Source organism: Acomys russatus, chromosome 27 (genome assembly GCF_903995435.1).
Source record: "Acomys russatus chromosome 27, mAcoRus1.1, whole genome shotgun sequence".
Classification (NCBI taxonomy): Eukaryota; Metazoa; Chordata; class Mammalia; order Rodentia; family Muridae; genus Acomys; species Acomys russatus.
Window position 1 is genome coordinate 9,062,879 of NC_067163.1, and position 16,029 is coordinate 9,078,907.

Genomic DNA, 16,029 nt, shown 5'->3' on the forward strand with positions numbered 1-16,029 from the left:
GAGTATGAGCACCCACGTCCAGCGTGCTGTTTTCCACGTTAGCATAAAGATGGTTCTGCCCCCACATTCGGGGTGGGTCTTCCCTTTAGAGGTGTGTCTTCTAGATGACTCCAAATTCAGTGAGGTCGACAGTGAAGGCTAACTATGGCAAAGCCCCATTGGTGTGGCAGCTTGGCGGGCAGGAACCCCAGGGCATGGTGGGGCAGCATGGCAGGCAGGGACCCCAGGGCATGCGCTCTGAATGTGAGTTGTTCTCACAGTACTCACAGTGAGGCTTGGTCCCGGTTATGGTTCCGAAAAGCTGTATCGGAGGCTTGGTTCCTGGTGATGCGCACTTGGTCACTTGGATGTTGGCGTCGCTCCTGTGCAGGCTCTTGTGGGACTTGGTCCATCATCACCAGTGCATCCCCTCGCATTTTGCATCTGCTGTGGCGTCGCTCCTGTGCAGGCTCTTGTGGGACTTGGTCCATCACCAGTGCACCCCCTCCCGTTTTGCATCTTCTGTAGGCATCACTTGCTCTCACTTTTGGCCAGGCCTTGAAGCAGTGCCAAGATCGGTGCCAGAAGCCATGCAGATGGCCAGTGTCATGTCCTTGGACTTCCCAATCCTCAGAGACAAATTACCTTCTATGTTTTATAAACTTCCCCATCCTGGGAGTTTAGTTACAGTCACCAGAAATGTGTTAGCACACCAGGAAGAGCTGATGGTGCAGCATGAGCCAGAGGCTGCATTCTCTTTACCTTAAATACCTCCTTCTCTCTCCTAAGCTGTGGACTGACAAGGTAAGGGCCACTCAGAGAATGGAGGGCATCTAGCTTTCCTCAGTCTGTTGACTTTGTGCTAAGCCTGTCTACAAAGGGTCCAGGTGACATGTAAACAGGTGTTTGACCAAACATCTGGATAGTGTGGCTCCCCTATTTGGACAATCAAACTGACCATTTTCCCATCTCTTGGGAAAAGGAACTGAGAGGCAGACAGTCCCCCTGGCTCACAGCAGTCCCAAGACTGCCAAGTGCAAGCTAGCAGCAGCTTGGTCCTGCCCCGCCCCCCCAACGCTCCTCTTTCTCCATGGCAACGCCTGCTGTTTGCAGCTAACTGGGTTTCTCTGCCTCTGCCCTGCCCCACAGTACGGAGCCTAGCACACTACTTCCTCTCCTACTGCATCTGTTTCCTTTAGCTGGAGCTGGCCACGGCTCGCCACCTCCAATTTCCAGTTGGCTTAGAATGTCCTGGGTCTCCAGGGATCTCTGACGACTCATGCCTCTGGTCACAAGCTGCACCTGCACATCCCATCTGTGCGAAGGGCGTCCTTTACTCGGACTTCTGCAAGGCTCTGGATACAAGGGCTTACAGTTCCCAATGGCGCTTCTGTCTGCTGCAAAGGGACCACAGGGCCCAATGGTTCTCTCTTGACTGTTTTCCAGGGCTCAGCTCAGTGAGTGAGGATCACAGCAAACACCTGCAGTAGACTCGCTACATATTGGAGCTTAAAGGAGGACATGAAGAGAAAGATAAAACAGCGAAGGACCACAAACAGCAGGGAGACACTGAAGGAAAGACAAGAGGAAGTCTTACCCACCATGACTTACCTCATGTATAAAGTGGGAGCACATCACAGCTATTTTTCCAGATAAGATTCAGTTAATGCTAATACCACCTGGGAGAGACAGGCTCTACTTTTAAGGATAAATGCATGAAGTAAGGGGGCAGAGAGAGAGCTACTGTGTGAAACAAGCCCCTGGGACTGTGGGTGGCTGTGCTTGTGTCCGATGAAACAAGCTAAATCAGAACTTTATGGCCAGACAAAGGTGCTCTGTACTGCAGGAGCACATGTAATGACAGTAATTAGAACAATAGAGTCACAAACGAGGGTGACTGTTGCTGTGATGAAAGGCTGTGACCAAAAGCAATTTGGGAAGGAAAGGGTTTGTTTGGCTCACACTTCCACCTCACTGTTCATCATCGAAGGAAGTCAGGACAGGAGCTCAGACAGGGCAGGAACTCAAGAGGCAGGAGCTGAGGCAGAGACCATGGAGCCGGGGGTGCTGCTTACTGGCTTGCTCCTCATGGCTTGCTCAGCCTGCTTTCTCATAGAGCCCGGGACCACCAGCCCAGGGTGCACCCCCCACAATGGACTGGGTTCCTTCCACCAATTACTGGTTAAGACAATGTTCTGCAGGCTTGCCTACATCCCGATCCTAAGGAGGTGTATTCTCAGTTGATGTCCCCTCCTCTCAGGTGAGTGCAGCATGTGTCAGGTTGACATAAAAGTATCCAGTACAAACAGCAACGACTTTAAGAATACAGAAATCAGCTAATCAGATGGGCAGTGTTAAGCTGCCAAACTCACTTATTCTTGGAGCCAGGTGTTGTTTGGAAGATTGACAGAGTATGTGGCTGGCACGGCAGGGTACGCTTGGCATGGAGGCTGTGGATGTCCAGAGCTTGCCGGGACCTGCTGGAGACTACTGCTTGCTTTGGTTAATTTCTATGTCCTCCTCCTCCCCCTCAGCCCTAAGACTCAGGCTGCTCCTTTCCACCAGGGCTCATGTTGCTACCTTTTCTGCTGCTACTTTATTAAATATAATATTCTTAGGCGTGTCTAGAAAATGTTCTCGGGCCTGTGGAAGCTCCCGTGTAAAATGAAAAGTGCTTTTGTAAGACTCCCGAGACCCTCTCAGAGTGAAGGTGTTGATGTCTGTAAGCAACGACCCACAGGAGCTGGAAGGGTGTTGGGCCACCCATGTGACCTTCGGCCCAATGGGAGATAATCCTATAATCCTAACTGCAGAGTCCCCTTGGGACCCTGTGTCAAGATTTTACTACAGCCACCTCTTAGCTTGCAATTCACCCTTGTCCAGCTCCCAGGGGATATCAGCGCTAGAGTGTGGGGAGAGGCCACACCAGTCACACAAGATGCCACAGCCTCACCATTCTGGGGTGGCCAGGATGTCTTGCCAAGCACTGGCCCAGGTGGGAGCCCCTGAATGCGCTACAGAGGCAACCTTCAAGCCTGCATATTGGGAGAAGTGAAGTAGAGTGCCGGCAACCATTGAGAAGCCAGTGAGGGTGGAAGCATCTGGAATTCATGTCTCCCAGCTCGTCTTGGGGCCTAATTGAAGACAGCTTTTGCGTCCACAGATGACTCCACCTCTTGGGACTTTGAGGCAGGAAATGATCTTGCTCTCACACATCAGACCACAGGTTCTGGTGTCCACTTCCACAGTGATGGCTAAACTGTGAATGTCAGTGAAAAGACCCCAGCCCATCAGTTACCTAGTTACCCAGACCTTCATGTGACCAAGCTAGGGTACCCCACCCCAGTCTTCCTATCCAGTCTCATCAGTTCAGGCCTCCTCTTCCTGACATCCAAACAGTGCTTTGTGCACTGCAACTGTGATGAAAAGAATTGTGTTTTCTCTGTGGAGCCAAAGCAGTTAACACTCGCTGTTCTGGCTGAACAGGAAGCTCAAGTTCAGTAACACCCCGAGTTTGAGAACTTTGCTGACAGTTCTCATGATGCAGGCATGGGTGAGGAGAGGAAAACCCTGGAGGCCTCCTGGGGGCTCCAGCCTGGCTAAGTTTGTCCCAGCCATGTAATCTGGTGCTCTGGACCAGAAGACCCAGTTTGGGACCTGCCTGTCCTCCGGCAGTCCTGATCCTGCTGCTACTGTGTGATCTTGCCCAAGCTCTACTTCTGTAATTCTGAGAGCTTAGAAGTTTAGAAATTACATCCTGAGCCGGGTGTGATGGCGCACACCTTTAATCCCAGCACTCAGGAGGCAGAGGCAGGTGGATCGCTGTGAGTTCGAGGCTAGCCTGGTCTACAAAGCAAGTCCAGGGCAGCTGGACTCCAGGGCTACACACAGAAACACTGTCTCGGAGGAAAAAAGAAAGAAAGAAAAAAGAAAAGAAATAAATTACACCCTGAGAATGTTCATTTTGATTTCCTGCATTTCACGCGCCTAGAACACAGGTAACAACATAAGTCGCTCACCCACCATGCTCAAGAACATGGGATACAGCTGAGGCCCGTTGACCGGTGACAATCTTATTTTGTCTGAGTCTTTGCACCTTTCGTTTAGTGTCGGGCAGCCCACGCCACTTCTGCTGCTGAAACATTCAGAGTGACAAATTATAAAAACTAAAAGATTCTGAATACACAAGAAATAACAAAAAAGGAGGCGCTTCTGCTCCCTGAGGTTGAACATTATTGTTGGGCCTTTGATGTTCACTCATTCTGAGAAACTCAACAGCACAAAGGCAGAGGAAACGCCCTTGTACCTCACAAGCACATGCTGCACAAAAGCTCCGTCTCGGCCTCCTGCCTGTGCTTTCTGCCTTTTAAATGACAGGCAGCAGTTTTATATTTTAAAAAGCATAGGAACGGCATTATGGGGGTAGCATCCGGAAGCCTTCAAAAAGTCGGAATTGTGTTTGTGGGGTTCACTCTGATTTGACTTGTGCAGATTTTAATACATTGATTTAAAGGTGAAGTTAGCAGTGCTAAAAATTAGGAACCAAAAGTTCATATTTTGTTCATATCTGAAAGGACTAAGCAGGCAGCCCCCTAAGTGCCGCATATCAGGGGCTGGTTTTCTTCTTTAAAAGCCACTGGTGGTCTTCCTTGTGACCATGGTGACAGAACCCTGTGGCCACCCAAGACACTGCTTCTATTTGGCCACTCTGCTGGGGAGCCAGACTCACCCTACAGGCCTTACCCCTAAGTCTCCCTCTGGCTTCAGAGTAAATTTCATATTCTTGGGGAGCATCACCTGCCCTGGAAGTCAGGTCCTGTCATGACATCTTAGGTCCCCTCTTAGCTGATCATGGCATCTGATTCCTTTGGAACATGTGTTGGCTCAGTTTGTCTCCTCCTGAAACAGATCCCAGGGGTGAGGGCTAACTGATGCCCTGCTTTGCTCAGGTGCTCATTCCTGCGTACCCAGCACATGGGAGGTGCTCCATGTGCGTCTGTTAATGACAGCCGCTAAGTATTCTCCAGTGCTGGAGCATCAGTTAGAACCGGAGTGGATGGTTGGGAAAGCTGCAGGTGCCTCAGCCCTGCTGCTCTCTCATTTCTGATGCTAGTACCTGTCATTGAGGAAACATCCAGTTTTGAGTTTGGATTTACAGAAGATTTGGCAATCAGGCTGATCCAGGCGTTGCTCAGGATTGCATGGGTTAGCTATCAGTGCGAGACAGACTTAGAGTTTGTATGCCTTTTTTTCCAGGTCCCAGTGGCTCTGGGCATTCATGCTTTGTGTTTCCCCAAGTCTTTAGCTTTACTTGAGTCACCAGGAAGGGAAACACTTAAGATTTCAGAATATTCCATTTGTGTCTGGGCATATGTCCTCACAGAAGGCAGGAGCACGGCCCGAATCGTCTGACCTGTGGATATATCTCAACATGGCCTAATAACCATAGCCCAAACACAACAGTTAACATTCAGCTCCTTGCCAGGGATGGACCAATGGCAGTGACCTTTCTCTTACTGAAGTTCACTTTTTCAGGAGTGAGATGAATGATGCACATCATCTATTCGACACAAGGCTAAGATGATCCGTTGTCAGCATCCCCTGGTTGCTGTACCCGAGGCCAGCAGTGACTGGAGCTGTGCCATGGAACATGAGCTTAAAGGAATAACAGTTTTGGCTCACAAGAGAATGGAGGTTTCTCAACAAAGCCGCCTGCCGTGTCATATACACCCCGTATCCCTGCAATGCTCACTGGCGTGAGATGGTGAGCACACACTATCTCAAGCAGCAGAGGAGGCGCTGGGGGGTGGAGGGAGAAGAGTGTAGTGAGTGGAAACACATTGCTCTCCATCTCATCTACTGTTCAAGGGAACAGGCTTGCGATTTATTGGCACCTAACTATGAAGCACCAGGTAGGCAGAGCAAAGAGACCTTTCCCAGGGACTGGGTGGTCCTCCAGCTGTGAGGGACACAGGGGCCGTACTTCATATTGTTGAAGTTTGCCTCAAGTTTGTAAGTCCATCAACAAACTTAAAGTGAGCTGGCTGTAAGAACCTGAAAGATTTTTTTTTTTTTTTTTTTTTTAAACAACTGGCATTATAGTGAAGAGTGTAGCATCTTGTTTAGAATAAACTAATACCCACATTAGACATGGACCCCAGTGTCCACACTGGGAAGCCACACCCATCCTATGTTTTTTTATTCATATAAATGGTAAATAAATGAACAAATAGAAACCTGGTGGTGTTTAGATGCTTTTAAGGTCTGGAAGGCCATGTTCTGTCTGAGAAAACGCTGTGTAAATTATATTTAAAGTCCTCTGAAGGGCATAGTTTCCCAATTAGTTCGGAAGGGGGCGCTCTTTCCCACTCACCCCGCTGCCCTGCCCTGCCCTTCACATTCCTTCCTTCCAGGACAATTGCCTCAGTGAGCAGAGCCTTATGCTAAGGTCAGGAGCAGGCAGCAGGACTTCAATTACTGCACCGCAATGGTGAAGGCTGGCGGCGCTCTGCAGGAGCCTCCAAGGAATTCTCATCCTAGAGCCGACCACAAAGCAGGGAAATTTCCACTTCCAAACCTCCACTTGGTTTAGAACTTCGTAGAAACGGGCTTAGCAGAAGCACAGCTGTCTGAGGCTTTCTTTTTCTTTGTTCTGCCTGCTTACACTTTCCTAACTTATTAAAGCTGTAAGCCTACAGCTAACACTCTACTGTGAGCACAGCTATTCCAACGGTGTAAGAGTGTTTCCCTGGGCATGGCTGTACACAAGAACGAGAGGGAAACAGGTTCACATCAGAGTCAGAAAGCTTGGTCACTCCTTCCCACGGACAGGCTGTCAGGAAGCCATTCCATATTGTTAGGGCTTCTGTGTGAAAATGGGCTGGCCGCTCTGTTTTCAGGTTAAGCTGCAGTCATGGGTGGTCCTAGAGAAGAAACCCCATTTCATTCAATGGCACATCTAAAAGGCAGAGGGCCCCCTGCCTTGCTCTTAGGAGAGTTTGTGACCACTAACCCTTCTTTGAGCTGGGGAGCTGTGCAGCCAGTCTGAGCTCCCTGTGTAGGTAGCCAGGGTTCTGAAGTGTGACCCTGGCTCCAGTGTGGGACAGCATGATTGTCAGGTTGCTCATAATCTGTTCAACACCAGTGTCACGGAGGTGTGGCTGACAGGTTTTGCTGCATTTGGTGGGGTGTGTGCTGCTGGCTGTCATGGGGTGACGGGACCTCTTGCTTGAGAAGGGAACACAATGAAAAAGCTATAGTTGTGCCATGCTTGGACCACAGGACTCAGCCGACTCACCCTGCTGTCTGTGCTGAGGGCAGCATGGGTCACAGAGGAATCTGGTGCGATCTATTAAAGCCATACTCTGGAAATCGGCTTTCACAAGGCGTGATGGGATCGTGTGTGTTGGGAGTAAGAGCAGTAAGGACACAGCAAGCATGCTTTTGAGGGTACCTGAGTTCCCTTTCTCTGATTGAGAAGGAGCTGGAGTCAGCTCCAGCCCAGGCCTCAGGAACAGAGACGGTTCCCCTAGGTATGAGACAAACCATACCATAGCCTTAGCAAAGCTGCAGTATGCACACTCTTCATTGTAGACATGGTAAGATGCTGGATTACTGAACATTCTCTCAAGCTTTAAACTGTTTCTATAGGACCTTTTAAAGGCCAGTCCTGAGCGTCACTTTTAGAGTCTTCTGTTGCTTAGTCCCCTCTCAGGCTCTGAAGGAACAGAAAGATACCACAGGCTTCTCACCTGCACATTCCAGTCACAGTCAGGCCAGGTAACCAGGTAGTTCTGAGGCCCCTTTCCTGGAGTCAGTGGTCAGCTGTCCCTCACAGAGGCAGTGCGAAGAATGAGTGGCCAAGGAGGGGATCCAGCCCTACTTCTGTCTCATACAGTGACATTTCCAGACATTTCCACATGAGACACGGTGTGTCTTGCTTCTGGCTTCACTTTTCTTTCAGTGGCTAAGCCCAGAGGAAAAGCTCTACACCCTTTGGGGTGCTGGTGTGCCTGCCTCTGTGTTTGCACCCATCCTCATCGCTATGGGCCAGCAATGCCTTCTGTTCCCTGTCCTGAAAACTGGCTGGAGGCTTCACTGGGGCGGGCGGTCATGGATCACCCAGAGAACATTAGGTCCTGTATCCTCTTTAAAGTCCTCTAACCCACATGCCTGACAGACAAGGCTTCAGGGTCCCAAACTTCCCTACGTTACATCTCCAGAGACTCTTACTGCAGCATCATGGGCAGAATGACATGCCACGGAGGGAGCTGAATGTCTCCAGATTCCACGATAAACATCCGTGGCAAAGTGGCCGAGGAGCCAGCCCGGTGTGGGTGGGCATGCTGTACACTCATGCTTCTGTTATTCACTGCGAGAAAATACCTGACAAACAACGACAAAAAAAGAAGGTTGTTTGGGCTTGCTTCTTAAAGTTTTATAGTCCATTAACGTGGGCTGGGTATGGCACCTGGGGCTTTCTCTGTGACGGTGAGAGCCTGGCCAGAGTTCATCATGTCTTGACAGATGAGAAAACAGAAAGCCAGGTGGGAAAGAGATGGTCTATAGCCCTCAAAACCCTCAAGCCATAGCCCCAGCTCCTAAACGGACACACATCTATCCAGGACAGTGGTGGATGTGACCCAAATAAAATTCATAACTTAAAACATGAGGAGTGTAAAAAAAAACATTTTAGGGAGTGGCTTAACTTGACTGCATAGGCCTCTAGCAGGAACTCGGTAGATGATGACACTCTGTTGCAGACTTCAAAAGGCTGGGCATGCCTGTTACTTCAGCCATCCACAGCCTCCTCCAACAGCTCCACTATCTGGGAAACCTGTTCAAACGTAAGCCTATGGGGGACAGTTTACATTCAAACCATATCAGCACTATGTAACGGTGTGTGTAGAGCGGGTCATGAGATGCGTGAGGAAAGTACCCGGATGCTACTATCTATTGCCTTGGAGAGGCAAGTGCATGCTCTACGTTAGGTCCAGGCCTCTACTTTTCTCCATACTCTTCAGAAGGTGCAAGCAGATGGTAATGACCTCACCCTCAAATCCCCTCCAGCAAGGCAGGGAGTCGTATACCAGTGTCTGCCAGTGCAGAAGAACGCTGCCTGCTGACTGTTCTGCAGGGTCCTGACACCTTCCTAAACCTCTGCAGCTTTGCCTTGCTTTTCCTTTGCTGCCTTCCTGCCAACTGGCAGTTGCCTTTCTGCCCGTGTAAGAGGCCTGACTCCAATAATTGCCACGGTAGTAGCAGGCGGAGCCCCAGGATCGGATCTTTGGCCAAGGACAATTTAAAATATTTGACACATATTTGTAATAGAATGAATTGTCCTGAAAAGTGAAGGGGGGGGGGCGCCAACACATTAATAAAATTGTCAAAGTTTTGTAGCCAAACACTGCTTCCTCCACACAAGGTCTTGGTTCTGAAGGTACTTTTACTGGGTTAAAACTTGGCATTGATAGTAGACTACTTCGGACTTGCAGAACTAGCCAGGCCATTGGGTTTACTGTGGTCAGAGCCTCCTTTGGTGACACCTGTTGCCTAAGCTGGGCTCCTCTTACCCTGCGCCTGGAGGGAGGTTGAGTAATTAGGTATTTCCTCTCCACCAAACTCCAGTGATGATCAGACACTTGGCCACCAGAGTGCTAACCGCAGCTGGTGAAGAGTCTGTGTAAAACTATTTCACTCAACAACGAAGCTCAATCTTCCCTCTTTCCTTCTTCTTCGAACAGGAACAAGAATATGCAGTGATGTGGTAACCTGGCATCCCCAGAAGGAAGCAGCAGAGGCAAGCTCCTGAGGAGGAGGAATGAGAACTGCCCTTCCAGACACCCACCCATAGGTGGAGTGGTTCCCTAGGTGGACAGTGTGGGTGCAGGACCGCCTGCCATCCAGGACTCTGACACACAACCTCAGCTGAACTCTGGGCTACATGGCTGGAGTGTGTAAAACAGCCTAAGCCAAGGATTTAAATGTGATCGCAGTCCCTGGGGGGATTTGTTGCTCCTCGGTTTGCATCGTTGTGGTGCAAGGTGACTTGTGGGTTCACACAGTCAAATGAAAGGCATGCCATGGACCGGATGCATTTAATTTCAGTTTTTCAAAGGAGCCCTGCGAGGGAACTGCAGCTCAGGGCTGTCGGACATGCAAACTGCAAAACCACAAAAACACAACCCCTTTGGCGCCAGGCTGGTTCACCTCCACCTCAACTGATATAGCCTAGATTGCGGTTCCTGCATTCAAAAGTTCAGATGGGTGTGGCCTCCTCACTGAAGTGGAGAGTAGGAAGGGCAAGGTGGGAGTGGCGTGAACAGGGGGTGGACATAAGTGAAATCTGATCCGGTGCCAAGGAAAGGGTGTGTGCTGCTAGAGACCCCAGGGCAACATTCAGCTCCCACCAGGCAGGTGTGGCTCCTGAGTTGGCAGACTGCACACAACACAACCCACACATGGAGAACTCTGTGGCACCTTGCGTCCTCTACCCGGGGACTGAGCCCGGGACTCCGGGAGAGGATAGCCTGCCGCTGCCAGCGGAGGAGGAGGGCGCTACGTCCTCCGCGCAGACACCCTGCAGTCTGAGCGCCTCGCTGTGCTTTAGCTCCGGGGACGACTCCCCACCGCAGTCTCGCGCCTCTGCCGGGGAGGGCGCCGAAGCCTCTCCGCCTTCTCGCCGCAGCGACCTGCGTGTAGTGGAGACGCAGTGGGAAGTCAGCAGCGCCGCGTCCCCAGAGTCCCCGGAGGAGTGCGCGCGCCCGGAAGAGCCCGGGTCGCCGGAGGATCTCCCTTCCCGCCACGAGCACGCGCGTCATGTGGAGCTTGAATCTTTAGATGAACTCGGGGAGCCCGTGCCGGTACCGCCCGGGGTCGGGCCCGCGCACGGAGAGCCGGACCTAGTCATCGAGGTGGCCGGTCGCCGGTTGCGGGCACATAAGTCCGTGCTGGCGGCGCGCAGCGACTACTTCCGCGCGCGCGCGTCGCGGGACGTGCTGCGGGTGCAAGGCGTGAGCTTCACTGCCCTGCGGCTGCTGCTGGCGGACGCGTACAGCGGGCGCATGGCGGGAGTGCGGCCGGACAACGTGGCCGAGGTAGTGGCCGGCGCGCGCCGCCTCCAGCTGCCCGGCGCTGCGCAGCGCGCCACCGATGCCATGGCGCCCCAGCTGAGCCTGGACAATTGCTACGAGGTGCTGAGCGCCGGCAAGCGGCAGCGGCTGAGCGAGCTGCGCGACGCCGCCTACCGCTTCATGAGCGACCACTATCTGGAGGTGCTCCGCGAGCCCGCCGTCTTCGGCCGCCTGTCCGGTGCAGAGCGCGATCTGCTGCTGCGGCGCCGCCTGTGTACGGGCCGCGCCTGCCTACTGGCCGCTGCACTCGGGCCAACCGGGGAGCGCGCAGGCAGTCGTCCGCAGAGCCCGTCCGGGGAGGCAGAGTCGCGCGGGGACGCGGCTGTTTATTGCTACCAGGGGGAGGCCGGAGAGTGGCGCGAGCTAACACGGCTGCCCGAGGGCGCGCCGACGCGCGGCTGCGGCCTGTGCGTGCTCTTCAACTACCTCTTCGTGGCGGGCGGTGTGGCTCCCGCGGGTGCCGATGGCCGCGCGCGCCCGTCCGACCAGGTGTTTTGCTACAATCCGGTCACCGACTGCTGGAGTACTGTGCGGCCGCTGCGCCAGGCGCGCTCGCAGGTGCAGCTGTTGGCCTTAGACGGCCACCTATACGCCGTGGGCGGTGAGTGCCTGCTCAGCGTGGAGCGCTATGACCCGCGAGCCGACCGCTGGACCGCGGTGGCCCCGCTGCCCCGGGGCGCCTTCGCAGTGGCCCATGAAGCTGCCACCTGCAACGGCGAGATCTATGTATCCGGGGGCTCGCTCTTCTACCGCCTGCTCAAGTACGACCCCCGGCGAGATGAGTGGCAAGAGTGCCCGTGCAGCAGCAGCAGAGAGCGCTCTGCCGACATGGTGGCCCTCGACGGCTTCCTCTACCGCTTTGACTTGTGTGGGAGCCGCGGTGACGCTCAGGCTGCAGTCAGCCCAGGTGGCGGGGTTAGCGTCTTCCGCTACCATTGCTTGGCCAAGCAGTGGAGCCAGTGTGCTGTACACCTGCGGCCCCCGGGCGCGCCCGCAGGCTTGCAGCCTTTCCGCTGCGTCGCCCTGGATGGTATCATCTACTGTGTGAGCCGCGCGGGAACCTGGCGTTTCGTGCCTTCTAGGGACACAGAGGCTGGCAGCGATGTGGGACCTGGTGGCAACTTTGAGCCAGAGCCCCTGGGATGCCCCCTGGATGTCCGGGGTGTACTCTTTCCATTTGTGCTCAACCTGCCTGAGAAGCCTGACCGTGGGGAGCAGGGTGCAGCCTAGGACAGGATCAGCTGGGCAGCTCCACTGTCCAGCAGCTGTGATGGGGGGGGGGGTGGGGTCTCAAAAGAGTGGGCTAGGGCTTCGCGGTGTGGGAAGGGCGAAGAGGGATCACGAAAGGAGGAAGCAGATTAGATCAGGCTGCTGGTCACACTGCATCTTGCAAACGCTTTGAGAACAGCAGCTTCGCTGGCCCCAAAGACATTTTTTTTCTCAATGCTGTTTTAAGCTCCACTTTGCAGTGCTGAAGTCCCCTGTCGCTTCATTGTTTTAGTGGGTTCATGGCATAATGTGTGGGAAGATGCAGATAACGCGATGCCTAACTGAAGAGGTACAGGGCACAGATGAAGCCGGATGCAGGAGTGGGCACAGGTGTGACGAGCTTGCCCAGTCCCCTCCTCCCCAGTGAGTACAAGGTTCTCGAACCTGAGTTGGATCCTAAAGTAGGCCGGGCAGGTATCATTGCAACTGCAGAGGGAAGGCCAAACCCAGCACTAAGGTTTAAAACGATAACTTATAAGATCCACGTGACCTAAAAAGTTCACTGTGTGCTCAAGTTTTGTTAGGCTCAACCTCAAAAAGTAATTTATCAAGTGCTGAAGGCGCATCCTTGTTTACTGGCATGGTTGCCTCTGTTGATGAAATGTTAGCAGGTAGCAGGCTGAACAGAAAAGGATGGCCAGCAAGAGTCTTTTGTTTTGAAAAGACCCCAGGCCAGGGGGCCCTTCGAGTTCACCCACTTTCCTGTGTTAGCATGAACTAGGGCGATCCCCAACACCCACCCCAGCCCTGCCAAAACAAAGAAGTTACAATCATGTTTTGACAGTTGCACACTTTGAAATCTCTACTTGGTTATTTTTTGAACGTGTCTTCTGTGATTGAGATGAAGGAGTTAATTTACAACCACTTACAAGTGTGTGGTAGGGGGGTGATATTCTGAGGAGGAGGAGGAGGAGGAGGAGAAACACACGTATTTTGGATGTAGTTTAGCAAGTAAGTGACATTTAACTTCAAATTTACCCTAGTAGAGTAGAAAGGAGACTCATTCTTAGTCAAGGCTGCAAGGGCCAAAACCAAGTCAGTTAGGATGTTTTTGAGAATATACAGACAAGGCTTTCCTGTTTATAAAGAAGTTAAGGACAGAATAGATGCTTCCAAATAGCTGGTTCCGATTCCGTATGTAATCCGTTCATTGGGTTGTCATCACAGGGTCCCTACACATTGAGTGTTCCTGGAACATAGAGGAAGCTGTGCATACACTGTATCATCTCTGGGGAGGTCAGCGGTTAGCTGGGAAATGGGTTATGCTCTGAAAAGTCTCTGTGAAGCGTGTTTAGGAACAGCCAGCTTGGGTCTTCTGCATGACCCAGAGGAATGGAGTTTATAGTTTCTGTTTGTATGTTCTGGTCGCTTTGTGCTTGCTCGTGATTACTCATAAACCTAGAGAATGTCTTGGCAACTTAGTTAATCATCTTAAGAAAGAAAAACAGACTTCCTGCTGCTTGGTTTTATTGGTCTTTTCCAGGGGTGTCCTGGAGAAAGAGTTGCAGATGAGCAAAGGAAAACAATGTTTAAAAAAATGTATCTTTTATATCATAGCACGGTTTTCTCTAGAATTTTATTTCTACTGCTAGCACTTTTACATGAAATTGGTCCCTATTTTCATTCCTTAAGTACCAACCAGACTAATAGAATACTATCATGTGACTTATGCCTAGGAAGTCACTCCTCTGACATTCACTGTGGAAATTGGGCCTCTGGAGTTACATGTCCTCAGAGAGGACAGACACACAGGACAGCCTTCCTGTGGGTATCTTGTCCCATAAAACATAAACAAAACCCAAGGAAGTCAAAAGGGTAAATGTATTAATTTATGGATTCTGAAAGAGCATTAATTCATTAATCATGAACAGATGTGCGTTCAACCTATTTTTTGGAGAACATAAAATATTTTATGTCCTGTTTCTAAATAGTGACCCCCATATGGAAACAAATGCTATAGGCCCTGGCTGGCATTTTGTTCTAGGGATCTGAAAGTCTTTCATTCATTTCTTGTGGACATAGCAACTTAAGGGAGAGAGGGTTTATTCTGCCTCAGAGTTCAGGTTACAGTCCACCGTTCTGTGGAAGTCACAGGGCAGGATCCTGAGGGAGACGGTTGTACTGTACCTGAAGCCAAAAGACAGCATTCAATGCATACTGCCGCTCAACCCCCTTTCTTCACATATATAGGTGCCCAGGACAAGGTCAGGAAATGCTGTGATCCACAGTGAGCAGCTCTTTCCATTCCAATTAACGCAATCAAGGTAACTCCCGCCAGGCATGCTTAGCGGCCCACCTTCCAGGTGTGTCTGGATCCTGCCACTTAACACTGACCTTTGCCCCCACAACAAAGGTAGTGAACTCCTTAAGGTGTTGGTTTAGGATCAAGGGGGAGCAGGCGTCGCTGAGATCTGCCTCCAGTGTGTGAAACGGGGTAGGTCCTTTTATGTTCTCTAAGCTGGCCAGACCCTGCATCTAACTCCACCTAGGAGGATGGTTGGTGTGAGCACAGAGCTGACTCTTTGGTTGTTTCAAAGTGGGGTTTCTCTGTGTAACGTTGGCTGGCCTGGACTCAATTTGTAGACCAGGCTGGCCTCAAACTCACAGAGATCCACTTGCTTATGCCACCCTGACTGCTGGGATTACAGGCATGTGCCATCATGCCTGGCTCAGATCTGACTCTTGGTTAAAAGGATCAAATAAGGCTAATGTATTTGTGGCACCCATACACAATTCTCAGGACATCAACCCTTTCGTGCACACATCCCACGTCTTTGAAAGGACAGTGCTGTTTTAAGGAGAAATTGGTACACACACACACACACACACACACACACACACACACACACACACACATACATACACACGTGCGCATGTGCTCGAAGACTGACCTTTTGTTTGGTTGATGGGTATTCTATATTGCCAGGGCTTATTTGGAATCCTAGGCAACGAGCTCATGTTTCTTGATTTTGTTTCTGTTTTGTACTTTGGCCTGGGACAAGCCCCACCTCTAGTGCAGACTCTTGGCAGCTTCATGAATTTGGAATGTGGTGATTTGGTTTCTAAGAAAATGACAGCACGAGTTTCTTTTACTCTAAGAAAATGAGTGTTATGGAAAGCTTGCTGGCTGCTTCGTGTAGTTTCTCACCTGTATCGCTTTTGTTACATAAGGCAAGACATGACTGCTGTCCCTCTGGTAACCCTGGTGGCAGCTGTGCAACCGATCTGTTAGCAAACTTTGTCCAGTGTTGAAACAGAATGCTTCGATGGTCTGCTGCTTCTGCTAAGTCCAGGTAGTCCGGCATGATCATTGGGAATGTCTTTTAGTGGCAGGTGATGGCGTGCCAGCGCCCTAGCTGCATCTCTGTGTATCTAAGCAGTCACACTGTTTATGCTCTGCCCACATCCATGAAGAGGGCTGCACTGTGAGATGCTGAAGGGCCTGGCAGAAACTTCACCTGGCTTTGTGGACAGGATTGGGTTGAAGTGAAAATCTAGGTGTATTCTAGTGTGAGACTGCAGCGCTTCCCCCAACGCCGTGCTTGGTAAAGCTTTGACTAGTACTTACTAACCCAGCACTCATATGCTGTCACTTACTAACAATTTCCACCTGTTTAAGGTAAAGTCGGGCCAGCTGTCACTGGGTGTT

At 51.4% G+C, this 16,029-nt stretch overlaps 1 protein-coding gene across 1 annotated transcript; it reads left to right on the plus strand.

Annotated features, from left to right (window-relative positions):
• The first annotated feature begins 10,150 nt into the window (after nucleotides 1–10,150).
• Kbtbd11 (kelch repeat and BTB domain containing 11) lies at nucleotides 10,151–12,985 on the plus strand. Its single transcript, XM_051169774.1, has one exon. The coding sequence runs from the start codon at nucleotides 10,440–10,442 to the stop codon at nucleotides 12,339–12,341; it is 1,902 nt and encodes a 633-aa protein (XP_051025731.1). The 5' UTR covers nucleotides 10,151–10,439; the 3' UTR covers nucleotides 12,342–12,985.
• Nucleotides 12,986–16,029: the final 3,044 nt, after the last annotated feature.